Here is a 25,530-nt window from a genome sequence, read left to right as displayed (position 1 = left end):
CCTCATGCCTCCATAAGCATTGTTAGGAGACGAGTGTGTTTTCTTGGTTCTCTAACTGTACCTTTGCTGCAACTCAGAATAAATCCCAAAGCACCAGTATCTCTTTTGCAGTTTCTATTAAATTAGACTTGCAATGAAAACAAAGCTAGTAAAAGGAATCTGCAGAACTACCCCTGTACATACACATGCAGTGATAAGTTTAAGGTTTATGCTGTGCTGTACAAATTGTCGCCTCTGAAATGCTCATTCACCAAACCTCTGTCTTCCAAGTCTGAGCCCTTTATTTGGAGATTTGTTTTATGGTTTCTTCTGTGACTAGTCTTAATTTTTTTTAATGATAGTTTATGAGACCATACTGACATACCCTTGTTATTTTTATTTCAGGCTCCAAAAGAAAACTTTCTGACTGAAGTTGGTTTAGAAGCAAGCTGTAGTTTTGTCATGCTTTCGTTTGCATACCTAGACATAGACATTAATTAGGAGTTTGATTATAGGACTTTTTTTTTTTAATCTTTATTGGCTGGCCCATCTGCAGGCAGTTACTTTGCTGCAGAGATCCATGGCCTGCAAAAAGGCCACAGTGGAAGGCAGGGTGTACAGAGGCTGCCGAGGCTTCCTCCAAAATGCTGTCCTGTGACCCTTGAGTCAGCTGGAATTAGAGATTTGCAGCTGCCATGGACTGGTGCTGTAAAAAGGAGCTCTGGTAACACAATAATGGCCTTCAGCAGTGCCCTTTAGTGCCTTGAGCTGGGCAGCTTCACATGCTCCAGGTAGCTGCCACAGTGAGAAAATCATTCCAACTTCCTTCTTCTCCAGGTAGCAAAATTTTAGTGCTGGGTGCTGGTGTGGGGGCTGTGGGGGTGTCTGGCCTGTGGCAGGAGGCAGGACAGCCACCCACTGCAGAGAGGAAGGTGACTGGGGTCACACACCAAAGAGCCTGAGCGTGAAGATGGGAGCTCAGCCCCGTGTGCTCCAAGTTACCTGGGTGCTCATGTTGGGGAAGCTCTGTTTTCTACAGATAGTATTTGCAAGTACTGGCTCCTGCACCTTTGGTTTTAAATTTGCAGCATGAGGTGCTGCTGTGAAGGTTTGATCAAGGGGTCAGCAGGGAAACAACCTGCAGGAGAATGAACTGTGGTGCACCTCAGCTGTGGTCAGCTCCTCGCCTGCCTGAGGGCTGTGCAAGGCTTCCACTGAAGCTCTTCCTACCTGATACGGGAAAGCAGCTCAGTGCTCCCTTCGCTTTTGCTGTCTTTATGCACTTCAGCTATCACTGGAGAGTGCAACACAGCAGTGACATTTGTAAAGCCACCAAAGCACAAGATCACTATTCAGTGCCATACACTAGCAAAGCCAATTAACTTGAACAGGAAGTGGGGTTTAATGTGCATTTGGGAATTACAAGCTAGCTGGAGGTGGGAGAAATGGATACTTACGTTTCCCATCTGGTCTTCTCATGCTAAAAAGATCTGAATTTCTCATCGAGATGCTAGTTTTTTCACTAAGTTCTGGTTATCTAATAATCAATTTATAACATCAGCAGATGCTGATACATAGATATGTATTGTCAGTCCAGAAACACTTTTAGTTAGGAATTGAATTGTGCTAGACTACACTATACACATAAATACAGCTATAAATGTTCATGTGTGTTAAATCTGTGAGAAAGACACTGTCAAGCACTGGTAAAGCCTCTGGACTCCTTTCTGCCTGAGAGATTACAGAAGGACATTAATAAAACATCAGTGTAGAACACACATTGGACACAGTGCTGCTGACTACATCAATAGATCCAAAACTTCTTTCTTGTTCATTTTGGTAACAAAAATTGTTACCAATAAATTGAATTTCTTTAATTTTGATGTGTATATTCCTAAAAAGGAGGCTGTTCAGAATTTTATGTGATGGAAGAACAAAGTTATCTGATCCTAAAAAGTTTCCTTTAGATAATTTGGGAAAATAACTGTGACTTGAGGCTTATTGTCTTACACTGAGGCTTTTTCTTGCAAAACTCAAAGTAAAGTGAACCAGACAAGCAGCGTCTACAGTATTTTTAGCTACTCTTCTTCCAAAAAATAAATTTTCCATTCAATATGATAGTACATAAGTGATAAGACCTTTTTTGTTTTTTTCAGACTTGGGGGGGATAGACATGGGCTTCCTGATTTTAACAAGATATTTCCATATTTTCTGTTTTAACAGAGTCATTCTGCTGAAGTCAGTGAAACTAGTCTGTGCAAGTTTATCAATGCAAAATTGTATATACAAGTTGGAACTATTGCTGATTCAGGAGATATGCAGTGAGTGAGAAAAAGAAGAAAAGTATTTCAGTCATGGAAAAAAATTGTGTATTTGAAATGTTTAAAGCTTTGGGGTTGATGGGTTTGCTTATTGCTTTAGTATAAAATTTCCAGCTAGTGCCACCTTGGCAAACCCTAGAAGTTTCAAAATGTTAGTTGTGACTTAGAAACAGTAGTTGTGTTTTGTTTTGGTTTTTTTTTTTATCCTTTCCAGAATGCCCAGTGTTTCCTTTCAGAAAGTTGCTGGACAGGCTATAGAAGGGAAGATCTTACCTACAGATGCCAAATGGGTCTGGGGTCTAGTGGTGCTTGAAAAATACAGCTGTAAACGTTCATGTGTGTTAAATCTGTGAGAAAGACACTGCCAAGCACTGGTTAAGCCTCTGGACTCCTTTCTGCCTGAGAGGTTACAGAAGCACATGAATAAAACATCAGTGTAGAACACACATTGGACACAGTGCTACTGCTTGGTATGGGCTATGTGGGAGGCTGTCTAGCAGGGACCTGTTCAGGAAACTAACTAAATAATAACACTAGATTAATTATCTAGTGTTTTCATAAGTAAAAACGTTCTGCTAATGTATCTTACCATTCTCTGAGTGCTACTGAGGTGCATCTGCTGTGTCTGTTTGATACTGGAGTCTCCTTGGGGCACTGTTAGGGCTGCACACACATTTGTACACAACCCCATGTAGTTGATTAGGTGTCTGTGGGCTCATGCAAAACTGAGAAGATCTGCCATTTATATTTTAGCAATTTTTTCCTCCCCGTGCAGTAATTAAGATTTTTCTATTAATATATGTGTTGATAAAATGACCTATATATACTCTCTGTATAATTCCACAGTTATTTGGCCAGCATTTTGGAGCAATTTCACCCTAAACTTAAATAAATGTACAAGTAGTATATATTTAGCTACTGCATTCTTTGTGTAAGTATGTTTTACAGCTAAAGTTCTTGATTCAAATGGATAATTTGAAAATCCAGGATGGGGACCAGGAGTGTAAGGCAGGTGTCCTAGTTGTTTAACCAGAGCGTGCAGTCCCTGACAGCTTCTCTGTTCTATCTGCCAGGCCATCTCTCAGACAATTAGCCTGGGGTTCTGAAATGTCACTCTTTGGCAACTGTTTGCCTTTAATGACTTCATCCACTTAACATCTTTGTAACAACAAATAAATATCCTGGTATTTTAATTAGGCATAATGGAAAATACTCCTTTTTCTTTTCTGGTTATATTTGAAATCCAGCCTGGTGAATTAAGTAGCTGAAAGTGGGAAAATTCTGATTCTTTGTATTAAGATTTTTGAATGCAATAGAATAAAGAGCTTTTTTAATTAAAGAAAATGTAGAAAAAGACCATTATCAAAAAGGACGATAATCCACCAAATCTTACTGAACCTACCTGCAAAAGCCTTGTGGTGTTCACATGTTGCCTCTACCTGAAAGCCTCTCAGCTATATAATAATTAAAATTTAGAAAAGTGCTTCTTAAAATTTAGAAAGTGTCATCCAGGTACAGTCACATGTAACCTTTTTTCCCCCTCAAAGTATAGTTAGTAGCTGAAAACTTGAACATTTCTTCATTCAGAAATACCCAGAGGGAAACAGTGACAGGTGGAAAACAGCTGTTCATTATCGTCTCAAAGAACAGTCCCAAGGGAGAGAAAGCAGGTTTTTAGGGAGCAAAACCTTGTTTTTGTAGATGAAGATTACATTATTTGAAACAACAGAGTTTGCCAGCAAACAGTAGGTATAAGTGCAGTGGTGTCTCAGGATCATCTGGTCCCACGCAAGGCCACCCATGGGCAGAACTGCATCCAAACTGGGAATGCAGCAACATCAGCGTAGGTGACACACACTGTGGCACAGGTCCAAAAGTGTTGGACAATGTCAGGTAGAATGGACAAAACTCTAAATGTGTTGAATGTGGTCATGCAGGAGGGCCAGAGGTCTCTGTGTGGAACACTGTTACGTAGAACTGGTCTCAGATGCCCAGCTTACTCTTCTTGTGTCAGGATGCCCAACAAGGGCTTCAATATCTGCTGTGTATAAATATATTGTGAAACCAAATACCATGGGGTATTAGAGAGGACAGAAGGGGTGGGAGTTCAACAACAAAGTAGAAAAAAAAAATTAATAGAGACCTTACCTGCTGACAATTACTCAGGTGTGAATTTCAGGAGAGAAGATGCCCAAGCAGCCTGTTGATCCTTTTGAAATGTAGTCTCAGCTTCCAATAACCTGATTGTCCTGCTCGAGTACTTGTCTTCTCACCAAAAACAGGATATGGATTTCAAAAGACAGAGCTTGCCTTGTGTCTCATCAGCAGAGGACAGCCTTCCTCTGTCTTGAGCAACCACCAAGAGACTTTCACAAGCAGTATGTGGAGCAGTGCAGTGTGTGGACACATTCTGGCACTGTTTCATCAGTCTGAATAGGTTTACCTTGCCCATAAAAAAGTGTCGAAGCAGTGATTAAAATGTTGGGTTTTACTTCTGTGAATATTTAATTTCAAATAACATGAAAGTATTGAAGGAATCCTGCAGCATTAGCTGTTATATTATTGCTGCAGGTCTGCTGCTGACATTTGAACTCGTTTTACATTACGGTCTTTTTCTTTAGAAATGCTCATTGTAACAAAGTCCCAGATGAACAGCTGGCCCTCCTCAATCAAAGAAATGAGGCACAATCTCAAGGAATTGGCCCAGTGCCTAAGTGCATACCTTTGAGAGTGGAGACTGTGCAAAGGAGACTTTTGGGGAGGGCCAAGAGGTAGAATAAGAAGTAGCAGCAGTTTGTGCGTGTGCATTTCCTAAGAGTAAAATCTTTGATGTTATTATTGCAGTTTCCTTATTCCTCTGCAAGTCTGGGAATAAAGGTTTATTAGAGAATTTTCTGCCATTATCCCCTTGTATTCATTACTCAGGTTGGCAGAAGAACAACCAGCCTGCATCTATGTCCTGACTCTAAACATGTTGTTAGCTGTTACGTGCCTCTTTAAGTGGGGGATCAGAGGCTTAGCTGTAAATATGAGGAAAGCTCAGGATAAAGCTGCGTATACAGACTTAACCTGAGGTCACTTAGCTCAGTGAGAGCGATTTTGCCGTGGGGTTTTGTTGTTCATTCAGACCTCCTCCTGCCCTCTGCTGGCAGTTCCTTGTTATGGGACACGAATGCGCTTACCCTATTCCCGGGATAGTTACCTGCGCCAGCTTGCTGCTTGCAGTCTCCTTTGACAAATGGAATTTGAATTCATTAATGAAATTTCTTGCCACAGGTAACTGCTGTGCCCACTGCATTTATAATGTCTTATGAATGTTATATGAAGATGCATAAAGTACAGTAGTTTTGGCCTTTGAAAATCATCTTAAGGTACAAGCTATCACCCAGGGATCAGTTATTCTGTCCTTCAAAACTGTATTTAGTTTCTGAAGGCAGGCAAGTTTCTGATTTTTGTCAGGCATGCTGATTTGCAAAGTCAAGTACTTGAGTTAAGAAATGCCAGTATTGAGGGTGGCAGTGCTATTTTAGTGCTACTCTTGCCATCCTGTGTTTGATGCCTGGAGGTATTAGAATGTACTTTTCCTCCACTGTTTTGGGGGGGGGGTGTTCATGTTGGTTTTTTGCATATTTAATGAGCGGTAATTCTGTGTATTTGTAGTTTCACCTGTGATGTAGCCAGGTCTGGAGTGCTGTTCTCTAAAAAGCCTTCGGGTATAGCTCTGTCTACTTCTCAATTTCAGAAAGAAATGAAGCAAGAAGCACTAATAACTTTGAACTTGGTTCAACTCTTATGCACTGAATGAGTAAGCAAAGTGATCTAAAAGGAAAAAAATATGTATGTAAGAGCAGGCAAAATAAAGAATATACAGACTGCTTCAATTTGGATACATTCTCGTTTCTTAAGTATGTTATATTACAGCCTTGATCATCTTTTAGTATTTTCTGAATTGGGTTGAGATATTCAATTGCTTGAGAAAGCCAACCTGAAAAATTGTGCATAAGCTTTGGATAACAATGGCAGTTGTGAGCAAGGCTTTTAGATCCACTTCTACCAGTTGTGTTCATGAAGCAATCAAAGTAGAGATGAGTTAGCTGAGATTTTATTGATAGGCATAATGGGATGTATTTTTGCTGATGGGTTTCTGAGATAGTTGCTGTAAGCAGGACAGTGATGAGAATCAGTGCAGGATTTTGTGAACGTAGTTCTTGGACATGAATTCTCTTGCTGTAACTCTCTTATCCCTCCTACTTATCCCCAGTCTAGTTTCTGTACTTTAGGTTCCACCTCTCCATCTGAGTTACATCCTTTGCCACAGAAGACCTTAAATCATGCCTCTGCTTGGTTCTTTCCCTTTCTCCAGTCTCCTTGTTCCCAAGCTTAGTCTACCATCTTTGGGCTCTTGATCCAATCTGAATTTCACATCTCTCTGCTGCTCCTATCATGAGTTGTAAGTCTCATGTTTGTTTGACTTCGAGACCACTGAAAAACTTTCCACTGGAGCTGTAATATACCTATGCTGACAACAGGATTCACCTTCTTGTCTACTTATTGCAGGCCCCTTCAAAGCAGTTATAACCCTTTGCTGTGGTTGCTTTCCTGCCACCTCTTGTCTCCTTCTTCCTTGTCAAATCTGAAAATAAATGTCAACCAAGTGAGCAAACAAGTGAACTAGTATGGAAGTAGGATGAGTCTTTAGTAATAAAAAAATATGTATTTGACCCACAAATTTAGTTGTAATTAACCAGCTGGGAGCTATAATCTCATTTTTCCAGGAGCCTCGCTGCCTTCAGGTAGTCACAGTCTATGTGTGCCGAGGAGGATTAGAGATGGTCTTTGAAGGTGCTGCTTGGGGAAAAAGCAAGCTGTTATTGTAATGGGGGACAGCTGAGACCCCACCTTTGTCACCAGTCACCACCGAGACTGGCTTTCACCCTTCCTACAGAACAGTGCATTTTATAGAAAGGTACTTGCTATGCAAAATCCTTGCTCCCACAGGCAGGTTGCCTTTGGAAAGGAACCTGCAAGTGTGACTTTTCAGGAAGTTAGTTGGGGTTACAGTCTATGTAATTTTTCCATTCATATTCATCTGATAAAATTAACAAGTACAGTTCTCAGAGCAAAAGGAAGGGAACTTAATTAGAATTCAGCAACTCAGTAGGGAGCCCAGATAATGATTGCAAAGGATGTAAACTGTGCTGTGAGACACCGTGCCTGTTTTCACTGCAGCACTGCTCAGACTGCAGGAGACCCTGAGAAGAGAGGGAAGGAAGGGCACTGGAGGCCCTGTCAGCTGTTTTAAGCAGGTACCATCCTCAAGGCACTCATTGGTGGCCTTACCCCTGCTGTTGCAGAAGGTCCACCTAAGGTCCATCTGGTGCTTGTTCCAGGGCATGCAGGTAGGTGACTCCAAGGCACCTGGTGTGTCACACTCTGCCTTCCTGCCTCCTTGAACTGGGCTTTTCAGCTTCTCATGCTGTGCAAAGAACTGGGGTGTCCAGATCCAGGTACGAAACCCTTAGGCAACCTCCTCCCAAACAAGCATCCTACTTCCAGATACCAACTCCAGGAGGAAACAAAGTATTTCCTGCCTGGGAAAGAGGGGAGGAGGGCTGCTGCTTCCATAGTCCCATCCAGCATAATTGCTGATTGTTGAAATGAGCTGATGCTGAGTGAGTGAGGAAACTGGGGAGCTGTGGTCAGCCATAAATATGAAGGCTGGGACTCCACATAGCTGCTTACTGCTTTTCTGAGCCACTTTTTACTTTCTAGCAAAAAAATTTAAAATTAGCTTATTAACAAAGATAAATGTATGTTAATTGCATCTTTATGGTTTTTCCCAAGGAAGTTTCAAGTTTTGAAACAAGCACTAACAGCATGCTTGTTTGCTCTGAGGAGTCAGGCATTTACGCTGAGGAACCATGCTTGGAGTTCAGCAGTAGGTGGGAGAATGTGCTCAAGAGGTACCCAAATCCCAGCTCATTAACCCACCTGCATACAAGAGCAAAATTGGTTTTGTTATTGGATTTGTTAAATGCAATAGTTATGATTTCTTTTTGATGGATTTTTTAAATTTCTTTTGAATGTTGCTTTAGTTTTGCTAACAGCTTTTTAAGACTTTTTTTCCCCTCCCTTTGTCTTCAGCTATTGATGGATTTCTGAAAACTGATGAAAGACAAAGACTGGCAAAGGAAAGAAGAGAAGAAAGGGAGAAATACCTTGGTAAGTTGGCAGGAGGTTGTATGTATTATTTATATACATATTTTAATAGGCTTAACTAACTAACATAGTGTTTTTTCTGTTCAGAATTTTAAATCTTGTTATTCAGTCTGTTCCTAGTCTTTACCACTTCTTTTAACTCAAATTATAAAAAATAATCTTTCTGGATTTCCAGTCAAATGTTTAATATTCTATATTTACAAGTTGACTTTCTTCTTTGATTTGTGAGCTTTTGAATATAAGTTTGGGTTCAAGATACTGCTGTTATGATCCTGGTTTGTGAAAATACCAAATAAGCCTTGAATAATAGTCAGAATAATATGTAGGATGATTTGGTAAAGCAACCTCAATTTTAATCTGCTCAGTTTTAGCCATCTTGAAATATATGATAGAGTTGTTAAGTACAGCATTAAAGCCTGTACTTTTCTGTAAGTTGTAAAATGGTTAATCTTTCGGGAGAATGATAAAAAACATTATTCAGTTCCTGAATAACATAAGCAATTATTTCAGATTTTTTTAAAAACAATCAGTTATTTTTAGTCTATTAATAGGACCAGGGAAATGTTGAGAGAATTGTAAAATACATATGTGAAAAGTATAAATATATATTTAAGGGGAGTGGGTGTATATACAATTAAAAGATAAACATGTAAGTATATATTTGTGTATGTATAGATATACACTTATGTGTACATAAATGAAATTAATTGTTCAACATTGGTTTGGACTTCTTATATCTCTCTCTATGGATATAAAAAAAGTGTTAAACAGTTAACTTCACTTTTCCTTGTTGTAACGACAAGAAAGGTCAGTAGCAATGTTCCTAGAGATTACCTGACAATACCTAGCAGAAGGAATTGTCAGTATTTTATGATTTTTGTAAAATATAAGATAAGCATATATTTTGAAGAAATGTCAACTAAGTATGGGCACCTGTCAAAAGAACCATAGGAAAATACTGTTTTCCTTGCATTAAGTAAACAAACTGTTGATTGTTTCTTGACAAAGTCTGGGGCTTGAGACCAGTGACTTGACATTTTTTATTACCATGGACTTGGTCAGCAAGATTCCTTTTTGTAGTTCTGGTGAAAATCTGCTGCTCTTTAGTACTTAATCTTGCCTGAGCTTCTGTCTATCTGGGGCTTACTTCTCTTCCAGGTATGCTCAATGTAGGCTATTTCTTCTTTCCTCCTGATTATCCCTTCTTTTCTTGTTCCCAAGAAAGTGATATGATGATTAGATTTGAAAGGACTTGGGGCAGAAGAGGAGATGAGAAGGAAACTGAAACCTGGAGAATTTGGGAGTGGTTGGCCCAGGGGATTTAGAAGGTGGTGTCTGCAGTTTTCTCCCAGACATCATATATGCCTCCTGGAAACCTTTTTCTTTAGGGTTAAGACTATTACTCTAATGGGAAACTTTGGGTATTGGTCACAGTTTGACTGTGACAATTTTCTTTTAGATGTTCGGAAAAAAAGTAGCACATTACCCAGAAGGTCAGGTCTTTAAGCAGTAAGCAGGTACCATGTAGCAATATGAAGTAACATTTTCACCCAAGACAAAACTCACTAATCAGTGGTTTTGCATCCCTAAATTAAGCAACAGGAATGGTACATGTGTCCATGATGACAGAATTGTTTACTTCTCTGTCCAGAATCAATCCCAGGTTTCACCTACTTACTCAGAAGGTAATCTTAGCACAATCTCTGGACACCTCACTTTATTTTTGGTTTTTATGAATTCCAGCATGCTTTTTTTCACCTGCTCTACCTGTTGTGGCTAGCAGTTGGAACAATTAATGCCTGGTCACTTGTTATCCACTGTCTCTGAGGTAACTTTTTCTGTTGACAAGTCTGAATCTTCATGCATTCAATCCAGGCTCACTGCATCACTGACATTCCCCTCATACAGCCCTGTCCTGAGTGGGGAAGATGAGTGGATTTTCATAAGGCAAAAGGGGAAGACAACAGCAACTGTATTTCTAACAAGAATAAGCTAGAAGTTGTTCTGAAAAGCAGACTGGACTTGAGGAACAAGTATTGTAGAAGGATTCTGTATTCAAGGGAAAGAAATGGAATGTTGGAAAAGGATCTGGGTGTTGGAAGGACTCTGGTTTTCACCTGGGGACGTTGGGATGGAGTGGAGCTAAGAGTGACTGGAAGTCACAGCTGTGGTTAAAGAGCCTGGGGGCAGGAACTGAGGGGAAAAGGGTGATCTGAGAATTTGGGATGGGGTTTGGGGTGGCTGGGCAAGAGTCTAGGAAGGATGGGAAGATAATGTGAGAGAGTTAGAAGGGTGGCGATGTGCCACACAAGGAAACAGGAACTGAAGAAACACAGGCTGAATAAGTGAGCAGGAAGAAGGACTAGCTCTAATATAAACAGTGTTAATTCTGGCTTTCCCTGACTTTCAAGTTCTTAGCCTGGCACTATTCCTTCTTTGATACTGGCTGTATGTGTGTTGGTATGTGACACTACAGGCTTGTGTGTATGTAGGCATGCTTACTGAGCTCCTCTTTCCTGCCTTTTTATGGAATACACTTGCATGGAAAATGGATTTTTCCTCTCAATTTGCCACATCAATTCATACTACTTGTTCTCCTATGTACACCTGAAGCAACAGTCCAGTTGTTGGAGTCTGAATTTCTGGAACATTGGGGTGTAATGTCCCATGAAGATTATTGCTCCAGTTGGAATAAACAGCTGGGCAAACCCTCAATAGCAGAAGTAATTCTTTTTTTATGTGAAGAGGCAGAAGTGGGTAAAGCTGTAGCTTTAGTTATGCTAGTTATGAGCTGAAAGATGCATTTTCAAAACTTCATAGGAAACTTAGCATATATTATTTACATGTGTCTATTTTGAAGGCAGCTCCACAACAAGAAGCACAGTTTTAAAGAAATCCCAAGGGCTTTTGCTTCAACATATGTAGCTGATTTCCTTCAAAGCTTACTAGGAACAGTACGTCTGAAAAAGTAATTTGGCTTTAAGCTTCAGAGGGACTTGAAACATAAAAAAAAATTTGTTAAACTGTTCTGTACACTGTTTGTACATAGGTAAGGGGTACAAACTGGCACCTTGTGTACAAAGGCTTCCTTTTTTATTTATTGAGCAAATCACTTAGATCTACTAATAGTTTCGGCACTTCTGTGCACTATATTTTTAACCTTAGTGGACTAAAACCTTGTGTACTTGTATTTTAGACTATTGTTTCATGTTATCAAATAATTTTTAAGCAGAAGCAAACTTGCATGAAGTGAAATGCACCTTTTTCTCTGCACAAGCTGCTAGGGAACAGCAGATACTGGAGAAGGAGAGAAGAGCAAAACTTCAGTATGAAAAGCAAATGGAGGAGCGATGGAGAAGACTGGAGGAACAGAGGCAGAGAGAGGAGCAGAAGAGAGCAGCTGTTGAAGAAAAACGGAGACAAAAGCTCAAAGAGGAGGAGGTAAGGTCCACTGGGAGATGTATGGCAGCATTAAACATGGCTGAATATTGACATGCATTAAACGATTGGGGGTGGGGCAGGACTGGAGCAATTACTGCAGGAACTGCAAACCACATCACCACAGCTGTAAGTAGTCTACCACTGTACATCAAAAACACTTTCCAAAACAATTGTGTTTTATTTTTGTCTGATCTTCTGGAATAGTCGTCTACTATTGGTAATCTATCTGGGACTCTGATTGTCAAATATAAAGCACCAGCTTTCTGGAAGGAAGTCTTTAAAAATGAGTGTTTCCAAAAAGGGAAAGATTTTTCTTACTATTCTGTTTACTGTCCATGAAACAGAAATAACGTTTGTGAAAATGTGTTCTTCCATTTTTCCTTGGCGACAGAAACTCAGAAATTTGTACTTAAAGCACTGAAGAATCTAGGCTGTTTTTAATTCTAGCACAGAACAAAATCACATGTTTTTAAGCATCTTCATACCCTTCTTCTCTTCTATGCTCCCTGCTGAGATCATTTAAGGTTCTTTTTTTGCTCTAGTGAGTCCAATTTCTGGTACAGCTCTCTGAATGCAGGGTGTGTGTGTATATCTCTGCATGACATTATGTAGAGAACACTAGCACTGCTACCCACAACTGATAAAGAATTAATGATTTTTGGAAAAGGGGGCAGTGGTTTTAAAAAAAAAAAAAAAGCCAAAGGAAAATATTTCCCCAATTCCTGGATAAAAAAGCTTTAGAAATACAAAAATAGAATAAATCTTAAATTCCCATTTTCTGCTCCCTGTCCTTTCATCAAAATAACTTTTCAAAACAGATAAAACACTTCTGCAGAATTTCAGAATAACATACAGCTGTTCATTGAATTTTTTGTTTGATTTTTCACTTTAACTTGAAGAGAAGATTATATCCTGTCATTTGTCATTCAACTTTAACATGCTCATTGTGGCTTCTATGTAATGGCTGAGAATTAATTTTAAAATATTTTGTCATGTGGTTTGTTCAAATTCTTTTAAGAAAAATGGGAAAAAGCAGAAACAAAGGGTGGGAGGTCTCTCTCCTCTGGTAACAGCATTGAAGTCATGTGCTCCTTCCCCAGCATTTCCTGCTGTAATAACCTTTTCTAGCTAAACAAAATTGATTCCCTTTGTGAGGGTTGTAAGGGGAAGGGACAAGTACAAAGATTTCCAAAACCCTGTCCTCAAAATTTTCAGCAGAGCAGGACAGAGAGGCAGAGAGGAGTAGAAGAGCGAGTATCTGCCAGCTTTCCCTGCCTGCATGGTTTGTCTTTGCTGGAGAAATGAGAGCAGAGTTGTTGGATGTGAGAGGCTGTGACAGGTCAGTCCCAAAGCCTCTGTTCAGTGGGGGCCGACCCCATCTCCTGTAGTGGCCTCCTGCGCTTCCCCAGAGATGGGCATAAGAGGCTGAGTACACTGTGATGTTTTTCCCAAGCATCAGCAAGCCTGTTCCAGGTCCCCAAGACACTGCACATGTGAGGGGAGACTTCTGTAATGGTGAAGGAGAGGCTGCTTCCAAGTGTTTGGTCATAATGTGAATACCACTTGTAGCTCTGATCACCAGGCCGGTCCTTTATACTTGAAGTGTCCCAAGCCTTTTTGGAAGCTAAAGCAGGCCTGGGTCTGGATTCTTTCTCTTTCCTTTCCTCCCTGCTCCTCCCCCAGGCTAAGGAACCTGAGAGAAGGCTATGTGGGCAGGAAGACAGGAGAGGATGCTTGCTTATTTGGGGGTAGATTAAACCTGTTAGGAGGAAAAAGTCCAGGAGCCTCTGAAGGAGAAGAGGGTGCACAGGGGAATAATTTATAGAGCAGGGGAGGGTCAGAGAAGGAGGAAAGCAGGAATAGGAGACATCATCACCTCCTAGCTTCCCTTCACAGTTTCTTGTCCCTCATTTCTCAAATTCTGTTTGAATTCTGCTAAAGGATCTGCCAGTTTAGCCCCACCTTCCCCAGCCCTTGCTCTTGTGATGAACCCCTCAAAGTCTGTGCGCATAATAACAGTGCAGGTCTGAGTAAGGATGGTGATGAACTTGGAGCTCCCTGGGCATTGCAAGTTACTCACTGCTTGTGAGTCATTCTGGCCATTTAAAACCATCTTTACTGGAAGAGCTTTGAACATGTATTTCCCACACCTGGGATGTGGGGGGTGTGTGTGCCCCAGCCAGGGAGCCAGTGTACAGCAGCATCTTCTCAGTGTTTCTCCTTTTAACACTGTTTTGTACTGGCTGGGGACTGGAATACCCATTTTACTTGCTCATCAGATGTCTGAAATGACAAGTAGAGAGATTTTCTTCCTTGCTTTCTGCCTTACTGGTTGTCCTTTATATTTTCCCTGAGTTATTTCTACTTGTTTTTTAACACAGCAGAAAGTAATCTCTCTCTACAAAATATTGTTGTTGCACCTGAAAGAGTCTGAGAGGAGTAGCTCTTAACAAACTGGTGGGAACTCGTTGGCTCCTATATCAGAGCATCCTCTGCTTGACTGTTTTGCATGCAGAGGACTTCTTGAGGAGGTGGCTAAAATCCGATTTATTTTGCTTACTTTCCCCCCTCTACAATGCCAGATAAGAGATGGTGGTTTTAAAGTCTCTCTTGGTAGGAGTCGAGGTATTCTGTCAGAGTTCTTTGGGGCAGCTGGAGCTTGTTGCAGAGCACAGTGGAAGTGTCTGATTCTTCAGAAGGGAATGAATAAATAATGTTTAGAAATTATTCTGTTTACGTTGGCTGCATCTTTCTTATCTGCAGAGGTCTTCAGTATCACTGCCCTTCCCTTTGTATTACTTTTAAAGCTGCCCACTTGTTTCAGTAAAAGCAGTCCCTCAGTCTTGAGGAAAGCAGCATGTTGTTCTACAGAAGAGATTTAAAAGTTTCTTGTAGCAGGGAACAGGACAAAAGTACAGCTAGTCCTTTTTCAGTTAAAATAATTTTTTTCACTTTTCCTATCTTGAACTTCCCATGTGACTTGGAAATACCTTGTAAATAGATGTCTAGCTGTACACAGGTTATTGGGAAGAGATTGTTTTGATGCATGTGTGTTTTGTTACATTTGTAAAAAGTATGTGCTTAGACACCAGAGTGGGAAAAGCTGTCAAGGTGTTATAGCTTTAATGACTTACTGTACTCCACTCCAAAGATGAAGCCAACTGATAGTGTCAGGAAACAGTGAGCTACTTACATACAGGGCTGTATATAAAGTGAAGAGGAAGAGATGGTTTTGGGCTCTTTTAGATGTTTGTGTTGTACATATAAGATTAGTTTAGAATTATTTGCACAATTTTTAAGTCATAATACTTGAAACATTGTTTTTTTCCTTGTTGTCACATCTGTGTTATGTTTTACACAGAGAAAAGGAAAGTACTTAGTCAAATTACTTATCTTCTCACAACTGAGTTTTGAGGGGGATTTTTTCTTTGTTTTTAATTTAGACAGTGCAAATGTTCATTCTGTTGCTCAGGCTGAGGAAAACTTGCATGAATAACTGGATTTTGGAAAGTAATGTGTATTTTAGATACTAGCAGTAGATGGCTCTCTTTTATGATTTTATTCATTCTTAATTTAACCTACATGCAGTGCTTGTGCATTATAAGGTTTTTTGTGTGAAAACTCCCTATATCTTGAGAGTAGGCATTGTTTGCTCTATCTGTAGCTGTTAGAGTTCCCAAATGAGATCACATGGATAGTTTGATATGTTTTCAAGAAGGTGCTTCATCTATAACATACACTGGAAGGGTTTTCTGCATTGTTTGCTGGTGAAGGAAAGCTTTGTCTTGCGGTTTAGTTATCGTCATGGAACAAATTATTAATGTATGAGTTGTTTATGCTAAGCTTCCTTATGTCTTATTATTTTCTTTGGCTTTTTAGTTTTGTGCCAACTTAAAATGTTTTATAATAACTATCCTTTCTTTGTGAAAAGCAGCCTTCATATTGTTCTTTATCTAGCCTATATCTGCAGAGGTTTCATGAGTTTCGATAATTATGTTCTATAGGGCTTTAATGAAAGGCTCTTTGCAAATGAAATGAATGATCCTCTCTAAATAACATAACTGAAGATTTCAACCTCAGACTGTAGGTAACATGGGCTTTCAAATGTCTATGAAAAGTCATTTAATTTCTTTAATCTATTTCACCATGCATTTTATTCTTGAAACAATACTTTGATAGTGGGTGGTGTAAGTGTATTCTGTGGTTTGCAAACCATAGAATATTGCTTACTCCAGGCATCATTTTAAAAACCCCAAACAAGACAGCAAACAGAAATATTTGAAACTTGACTGCTTTAATCTTATCTTTTTTGATTAATGAATAATAATATTCATTAGAAATGGGGGGGAAAAAAAGTTCTGTGTAAGAGTATGTTTTAATTAAAAAGAAATGGGAAGGTGATTTTTTTTCCTTGGTAAAGAGTGTGGGTAGAAAGATAGCTTGGGGTAAAGATGCATAGTAGAAGAAAGTGGTGGAAAGAAGCAGACTGCAGAGAAGAAATGGTGATGAAATATGTGAGGTTTGCAAAGACTAAGTACAGAGAAAGGACTCAAACAGAATTAAGTTAGAGGTGGGAAGCTAAAAGTAAAAAAGCACAAACCTTGTTATGCAAAGGCAGCACACGCCGACTTTAAATGTGAAAATTGCATCATTGAGTAGTAAGAGGAGAAAGAAAGACTGTAGCAAACTAAAGCAGAGAGGAGTGACTTTGGATTCCAGAGAGTTGAAGATTGTCTCCTTTTCCCTTGCAGGGTGTTTGCAAGAAGCCAGTGGGGTGTTCAGGGCTGTGGGGGTTTTCTGTGCTGTTGCAGAAGAGGCTGCACTTGAGCTGTGTGATGCTGCCTGCATTTGCTCTGTAGGGAGAAGAAGGAAGGAGGCAGAGCTCTCATTTTCATGCCTGCCTGGACACTGATGGCACTGAGTAGACAGAGGGGGGAAGAAGGGTGGGGGGGAGGGCAGGGAAGCAGCTGCCTGCTCTCAGTGGTCTTTGAATGATGTTAACTGATAGACCGTGGGCTTACAACAGGACTGAAACATCATCTTCCTGGAGACAGCAGCAGAAATTGTAACAGCAGGGTGGGTCACCTGGCCAAAAGGTAACAGGAATAGGAGAGATAGGAATTTTAGAGGATGCAAGACTTTCCTTTTTTCACTCTTTATATAGAGGGTAAGAGAATATTTTATAGCACAAGTGATTTGTAATAAAATTAGAAGAGAACTTAAAGATTAAAAGAGTGTCTTGCTGTTGATATTGATGGATAACTGGTAGCAGGCTTGGATGAGGTGGAAAAAATTAGTTCAGAAATAAACTACTGCAAGCCATAGTAGTAGAAGAGATTCTTTAAAGATATGGAAGAGGCTAAAGTATATTGTAGATAACCAGAAGATGATGAGAGAATCTGGCAATATAGAAAGTCAGTGACCAAGGTCAGAACCCCAGGAAGGTAAGACAAAGTTTATAGGTGCATGTATGTGTGGAATATGTAAAGTATGGAGATTACTGGAGGTGCCTGATGTTAGCGTCTGATGTGCTGAAGGAGCTCCATCAGAGACAACTGGCTTGACACCAGTGCAGAGCCTGAAGGAGACATACTTGAACAGAGACTGGATTTTTTTTGTAAAATATCTCAGGAAAGGGCAACAGGAAAGCCAGACCAAAGGTGTTAATCAGTGAAAGAAAGTAATCTGGCCAAGAGATGTATGAACGTTTTTCCACACAATTTATCTGAGCTGCCAAAAGATATTGGAAGATAGAGCAGGGGATTGATAAAAATCAGAATGGGTGTGATGTAATCACAGAAGCCTGCAGGATCCAGTTTGAAGTAAATAAGAGTAGGAGACCAGAAGGACACAGCAAAGGTAATAAGGAATAGCACCAAAAATACTAATAGGATCAGAGGGCTGAAACTCACTGAGGCAGGAGCTGGAGGCAGCAAGAGCGGACTTATCGTTCACAGTAGGGGTTGAGCTGCTGAAATGTGAGGGTGAGAAGGTTGCCAGATGCGAATGAGGTACTGGGAGGAGGAAAGGAAGAGGCTGTTAGATGATGGAGCTGTGGGTGGGGAAGAACCACATTTTATCTGCTTGAAAGGAGGAAAAGAAAAGGTGCAGGGATCATTGCCACAACAATAAATCACTGAGAAACTAGCAGAGGGAGGAGGTGGGAATGAAACGCGGTGGAGGTCTTTGAGAGTCAAGAGGTGATGGAGAGGGAATAAAGTGACCATACTTAGCTGTAAGTTAAAGGTAGAGCAAGATTTGGGCAGGGAAAAAATTAATTTTATTCTTTCCCCTGTGAAAATCCTAACTCATGGAGAAGAACATCGGGGTGGCAGGGGGGAAAAAAGGTAAATCTTGGAGCAGTATGATCTAGGCATGCACTAAAAAAAATACACAGAGAAGAAAAAGAAATCAGAAGATCTTAAATACCTAGACTCAAGGAACATAATAGAAGAAAAGAGGGAGTTTTTGTAAAAATAAGTCGGGCATCCTGCAAAGTAACCTACTTTGGGTTTGAAGTGATCATTTATCCGAGTGACTAGGTGGAGCCACTGGCATTGCAGCAATTTAACTGTGCTCAGAAAGGGATGGGAAAAAATCCTGATGTCTGCATAGACAAGAAGGAGTTAATGCTTGTCGAGCATTATTCTTATACAAATTAAGTCCAGGGCACAGCAGCAGCCTCACCAGCAGGAGCAGATGCTAGGCAGCGATGCAACCTGTGTTATTTACTTAGGCCTCTGTAGTGACCTCAGTGGCTTGCAGACAAAGGATACGCATATCTGAAGGTAGGTAGCATGCTGATACCTTCTTTATTCAGTTCTTTTTCTTTTATTGCGAGCAAGCTCCTGTAATCATCTTGTGTGGAGCAACAGGGGGACTGTGTATTTTTAGCATGGTTTTGGAAGGTGGGGGAAGGAAGCCCCCAAAGAACTGATGGAGATTTGTGTCTGGGTTTGTACCAATATTACCAGGAACGTTTAGAAGCCATGATGCGCCGGTCCCTCGAACGCAGCCAGCAGCTGGAACAGAAGCAGAAGCGATGGTCGTGGGGAGGAGCACTGGCTGCAGGCTCAGGAGGCAGAGATGGTAAGTGAAATAGGCTGCCTGCATTGCAGATCTGCAAGTGCAAAATGCATGAGATTGTGGAGATAGTAAGTATGATGGGTTTATAGTTAGGGTGGTACTGGAGGGGCTACTGCCTTGGGGCGTGAATATGTGCTTTGTAATTGCTTGCCAGGCTTCCTCTCCCTAATACCTTCTGTGGAGAAAGGTTCCTCCTAACTTTAGGAATGCAGATCATTTTAATAGAGTAACCAGAATCTGTTTGGAGGATGCTCAATGCTAAAATTAAAATTGCTGCACTGTCTCCCTTTTTAGCTTCTTCCACATTGTCTTCCCATACACACAAATAAAATTTAGCATTAAATTTAGCAAATTTAATATTCACCAAAGGACTGAGTGCTGTCTAAGGCTTGCAAAAGATGATCTGTTTTTGTTTGGTACTTCTAAAAACCTGATGGGAATTTCTAGATGACTATGCAGCATGTGCAGTTTAAAATAGTTTGGGTTTTTTCCCCACATACATTCTGTTACTGCTATTTTTGCTTTGGCTTCAGAGGAAATTCTTCTTATTACATAATCAGTAATGTGCTGCTTTTGTATTTCAGAAAGATGCATGTTTTCTCTTTTAAATCATACAATTTATTTAAATTTGTCATGTTTGAATAAACTGATGTTATAGGGAAAAATATCCATGTTTGTGTGTTGATGAAGTATAACAGTTACTCTCTTTTTAAACAGTGTGTAAGTATACTTAACTTTAAAAAGGCAAACTCTGTTTCATATCATAGTTTTCATGATATGTCATTTAAAAAAGCCAGGAAATCAAATATATATAATAGTAAAAGAAGTCTCTTATACTTTGAGAAAGAAACAGGTTTTCTTTGTGATGCAGTTTATGCTTAATTCCAGCTCCCCCAACTTATTCAGTAATTTCTTTCACCTCTTTTTGCTCTGATTTCTCTGCTGTGTAGGTGAATCAGAAAATACCCCACCCCCTGTTCTAGGTTTAGCTGCCAACACCCTTCCTCCAGACCCTGTGACCTCTACTGCTCCTGCTGATTCCTTCAATGGTATTTCAGAGAATCACAGTACCATCGTGTCTCGTTTATAACTGTTTTAATCACTGTAATCCATCCACTGATCTTGTTCTTCCTAACCACTGTTTTCTTATCATTTCAGTCTGGTACTCTATGGCATTACCCTTAGTGATGTAGACCAGTGTCTTTTTAATTTCCTTTTAATTTTGCCATGGTGGAGCAGTGCATGCCTCACATTCCAGCACAATAGAGGCATTTCATAATTTTCTCAGTAACTGTAGACTTCTACCACTCAGATTCTCATCACTGTTAATTCTGTGGGTGCCCTCTGTGTGTGTCTATAATTACACATATATTTGACAGTTCTAATGGGTGTGCACAGTTCTAATGGAGGTGCTGTTGAGAAAAATTTCAGTTGCACAGTAAGAAAATGTGTTATGAAGACCACATTTCATCAAAACAGCCCTCTTTTTCCATTTCAAGGGCCTTCTGCAATATTTTAAGAACAAGTAAATTTGGTATAAACAGCCATGTTATGTTTTCAGCCTCCTGAAATGAATTTTGGCCAAGCTGGTATCTGTAACAAACTCAAGCGGTTGACTTTATTTAAGCAATCATGTTTTATATTCAGTTATCTTTTTTTTGGTGGGGTTTTATTTGTAGGGTTTTTTTTTTTTTTAAATTATTATTCCCATAGAAGGACTCTGAAGTAGATGAGTCCTCCAAAATTACAAATGGATTGCATATAGGATTTCTAATCTTGATTGCAAATGTACTTGGCATTTTGAAAAGAAAACACAGCCTGTGCTTTTGAGAAATAGGTTCCTTCTGTCCCCCAAAGGAGGAGTTAGGCTTGGTATTACTCCTGCAGAATTCACAGTAAATGTTGTTCTGCTTATGATTTCACAGAACTATTACTTCTGTGCAAACAGATTCAATTTTTTTTACTGATTGTTGTTCATGTCCAAAGGTATTTGTCCGTGCAACTAATGTTTTGCAGCATACCAGCATTATATGTGCTTTTATAAAAAAGCAAATGTAGTGAATTGCATTGCTTACTGTAGTAGATGGAGGAAAATCTTGGAAACCCCACTAAGACAGTTACTGCATTCCCTATTTTGATGGACAAAATAGGGAATGCAGTAACTTAGAAGGTGCAGAATTAGGGCCACATACATGTCTCTAGCTGAAAATATTTTTGCTTTTGAAAGAAATAAGATTCAAATATAGGGGACAAAGCATCTCTGCTTTTAGCTTCTGAATATCATACAGTGATCATTATGTACTAGTACTCTGTAGTAATAACTTGAGTAGCATTTCTCTTTCACTTAGTTGAATAAATGCCAAAGTAGGAAATGTATATTTTGCTCAAGCAGACTTTGTCAAATAGTATTTCAGAAGAAAAATGTACCAAAAAAACTGAGTTGTCTTTTTGATTTTTTTTTTTAAAATTCTTCTCCAGCACAAAAAGATAAAGACAAATGGCTGATGCCAGCTCAGTCATTAAAAGAGTGGGGTTTCATACAGATGCACAACTTTTGGTTATTTCATTTTCTTATTGGAGTGATATCTGATGGGATCCCCAGCTCTTCCAGACTGAAGATAGAGGGGAGGGGGAATGAAGATGAGTTCAGAGTTGTCATGTGTGCAGTTCGTTTTGTTTGGGTAACTTTATGCTTGTGCTGGTATTAAGTATCTCGTATCAGAATAGCTTCACTCATTCAGACCTGATATATAATTATTTGCCAGTGTCAGTATAAAAAACAGGCTGTTAGAAAACTGGAATTTTAAATTCACAAGCAGAAAAGTTGCATGCCAAAGCATGTGTCATAGGGTGCTGGTCCTCAGTGCTCAGAAAGAGCTCACCTCATGCCTAATTCAGTGCTATGATCAGTGGCAAGGGCCACAAGTACAAATGCAAGGTTAATTTTTGGAGTTTATCAACACTGTGGTGTGAATACAAATATCTTCAATGCGTTTCTCTGCAGCGTGTGACAAACTTTCAGCTTCTACAATGAATCTGCCAAAGCAAATGGAGTCGCCAATCAGTAAACGCCTCTCGTCCTCCACAGCGGCCATAACACATTCCCCCGACAGAGGCAAGTGAATGTGCTGGTCTCCTGCCAGCATAAACTCTCCTTCTGCTTAAAGCACTTCTTTCTGGTCCATGTAGCTTTGTGGTTTGCTTATGTCTGTTATTCAAAGGAACTCAAACATCTGCAAGGTTCTGTATTATATAATAACCTGGTTCTGCAGCCTGTCCCAAGGCTGTCCTGCTGAGCTGGAAATCATAGTCCAGCAACAAATGCTGGGGGATTTTTACTGATTGTTTTTCAACTTTTGATACTCCAGCAAACAGGGCTGTAAGTACAGGCTGCGACTGCAGCAATTTCCTATATCTGTACTGCTTGTGACCTTCTAGCAAAATAAGGAAATACAAGCAAACCAGAGGTGTGGCTTGACAGTAGATATGGGATGTACCGTAGGCAGGAGTACGTCTGATGAGCCACCTGGGAGACTTCAATCTGGTGACCAGAGTTGCGGAGCCCTTTAATTTCTTATGAAACTCTGATCCTCAAGAGACTCTGCAAAAGATGATCATTTTGTAGGATTAGTGGTTGCTAAACACTACAAAGAGGACTGAAGGGTTTATCTCACTGTGAACTCTTTGGATTTTTTTAGGTTTATTTTGTGTCTGCTTTTTTTGCTTCTACCCCTTTTTTTTTAAAGTCTAATGGGAAAAAAATATATATTTACTGAAATAAATTACTATGAAGGCTTGTTTCTAGAATGAAAAAGAGAAAGTAAATTTATTATGAATAAAAATTTTTGAATTGCTTAAGGAAAGCTCATCAGTAGCTTTGAGGGTATTATGACAGATGGCTATATATACATGTAATAGGACCATCTATAAATATGTCTTATATAGTTGACACTTATATTTATGGAGTAGGAAGTAATGCAGGCATATTGTATAAATAAGACTTACGTAACATGGTGAGATGGCAGATTTTAAATGCAACCCCTGTATGGGTGGCACATTAGTGAGCAGCTGCGCTGTTCTTCCAAGTGTTTTACCTTTCCTACTGGGGAAGAAGACAAACCTTTTTCGTGCTGAGTCATGAAAGTAACCATTTTGCAGAATGGAACATGCCTCTGAGTAAAACCAAAATACAACACGATCTTAACCTTACTGTATGTATTGTACAGGTGGGGAACTTAATAGAGAAATTAGAAGGTTTTTTCCAGAGGAAATGATAATTATCTTCAAATATTTTAAATACCAAAAGCTTCAAGGTTTTTTTGTCATTTCATTTAATCATTTCATCATTTCATTTCAGTTATTTTAATGTAACATTGTTTTATTTCTTTGCACTTTAAATTTTATTTTATTTGCTCCCATCCTTCAGCTCACCGCATGCATCTTAGTCCAATGGAAAACTTTATTGTTTCTCGACTGCTGACTCCCACACAGTCATCTTTAGCCAGAAGCAGAAGTACATTAATGCTTTCTGAGCAGTACAATACTCCAGGTAAAAATGTGACTTCCTCACTTTGAAACCATTGAGATATGTTTTAGCTGCATTTGTGTAGCTGCTGAAAGAAATGGAGTACTATGAAACAAATGACAATTTACAGGATAGTACAAAATCAATGATGAACTAAGTTGTTTCAGACAGCAGTCTATTTAAAATCCTTGAAAAGGACATTTTCTTGTCTTTGCTGTTCTGAATATCTGTTTTAGAAAAAAAAAATGAAAACATTAAAACTGGAGACTATAAAAAAATGAATATATTTGTTTAACAAACATGTGTTTAGACAAGGATGTGACAACTCTTGGAGGCTTTGATTGATTTATTAATGTCAGCCCTGTCATACCCAAAATAGTACGTAGAACAAAAATCCCAGTGCACCATTGAGCCTTAATTATTTTTACCAGGGTTCCAGTTCCTAGCTGTTAAATATCTTTCTGCCTGTGTGTGACTGTGTGTATTTTTATATCTATATATATATATAGGTGTACATACACATATGAAAGAACAATATTGATAGGAAGGTGTCAGTTCCAGAAATTATTGATCTTTAAGGGGTGATAGTTACCATTCCTGTGTGTAAAGGGTAGTCTAATAAAACCATTATATTGCAAACATCTACAAAAATAATGTTTCCAGTCCTGGAAGTGCCTGACTTTGAGTAGTTTCTGCTTATAGAGGCATACCTGGTCATAGCATTGGCTGAAACAAGACAAAAGTTTAACAGCCCTTTTTACTTTAAATAGAACAAACAAACAAAAAAGCACCGCAAAGCACACACCCAAATGCCTGTCTGCAAAAGGAAACACTTTTTCAGGATTAAACTGTTTAGATGATAAAAGACTGATCATCTTTATGATGAGTGTTCTCACACATCTTGGTTAAAATTGGCTTAGGTTCTGTATCTGTGCTTTTAGTACAAAGCTATTTAAAAATGAATTGCTTGTGCATTACTTCTCTGTTCAGTGCATAGGGACATTGATATTGAATGTCTCTAAAATTGCTTGCCTTGTTTCTGCATTAAAAGCAGCCTCTACTGGAAGCAGAAATGTTGTCATATAGTACTTGAGAAAGTTCCCAGTTTGCTTACTGCTCAAGGACCAACTGCTGCCAAGAGTGAGCAAAACCCAAGTCAAAATTAGATCAGTACATTCTACTTAGATTTTGAGCTGAATTGCTGAGGCCACCTATGGATGATGTTTTCTGTCTTGTATTTGATATCAAAGAAATTAGTAAGGATGACTTTTGTCCTTGCTCATTTATTTTGTTTGTAAACTCTCAGGTTTATCTCTCTTTATCACAGGATCTTTAACACACTGGCATGTCTGACAGGGCTACAATTTGTTCTGCAAACTGCTTTTTCACTAAGCTGAAACAGGGCAGCTAATTTGGGAACAGCATTTTGAACAAGCATCTTCTTGTCATTTCCTCACAAGGCAATCAGGCAGTAGCACAGATTGCAAACAACAATCTCAGAGTGGCCATTGACATTTTGTCAGTAATTGCCGGCAAAATAGTTGAGGGAGATCTCCCATTTGTTATGTACTTCTCACCATAGAAGTAGCTTCCTGAACAGGGAAGAGGATTCTTCCTTTCCAAGAGCTCATACTGTGCCTCCTGTCATGATGCTGGGGTCAAAATTGCTCTGGTACTGCATTTTCTATAAGCTTAGAAATGAGGAGCCTCAAATTCAGACTCTACAGCAACACATTTTTAATGTCACTCCAAGTCAAGGTAGTCAGGCAAACAGTTGTTACTGGACACATGATTAATTCTTTTAACAGTTGAAGTAAAAATATTTCCCTTAGTCAGCTTTTAAGTTTCTAAACATTTTTCTTAATATTCAGTGACCTTATGCCAACTGGCTGGAAAGTGGGTCAAAGAATACAAAGGTCCAGTTAAACTTTAAAGCATACAAAAAGGCTTCAGAAAAAA

General features: G+C 39.4%; 1 protein-coding gene across 7 annotated transcripts in view; it reads left to right on the top strand.

Moving 5' to 3' along the window:
- The window catches only part of MAP7D2 (MAP7 domain containing 2), an 82,190-nt gene that overhangs the window by 37,485 nt on the left and 19,175 nt on the right, over window positions 1-25,530 (top strand). For 4 of the 7 annotated variants that reach the window (XM_032100783.1, XM_032100782.1, XM_032100784.1 and 1 more), the window contains exons 2-7: window positions 8,445-8,522; window positions 11,797-11,960; window positions 18,935-19,049; window positions 19,997-20,095; window positions 22,051-22,161; window positions 23,473-23,595. In XM_032100783.1, the coding sequence (XP_031956674.1) occupies window positions 8,445-8,522; window positions 11,797-11,960; window positions 18,935-19,049; window positions 19,997-20,095; window positions 22,051-22,161; window positions 23,473-23,595 (690 nt within the window). Of the gene's footprint in view, window positions 1-2,137; window positions 2,301-8,235; window positions 8,264-8,444; window positions 8,523-11,796; window positions 11,961-18,515; window positions 18,749-18,934; window positions 19,050-19,996; window positions 20,096-22,050; window positions 22,162-23,472; window positions 23,596-25,530 lie in introns of those variants that run through there. The other 3 variants (XM_032100779.1, XM_032100781.1, XM_032100786.1) reach the window with 3 other exon arrangements.

This window comes from Corvus moneduloides, chromosome 2 (assembly GCF_009650955.1).
Source record: "Corvus moneduloides isolate bCorMon1 chromosome 2, bCorMon1.pri, whole genome shotgun sequence".
Lineage (NCBI taxonomy): Eukaryota > Metazoa > Chordata > Aves > Passeriformes > Corvidae > Corvus > Corvus moneduloides.
Note: the sequence above shows the minus strand (reverse complement) of the source record. Positions and strands in the feature narration are given on the sequence as shown.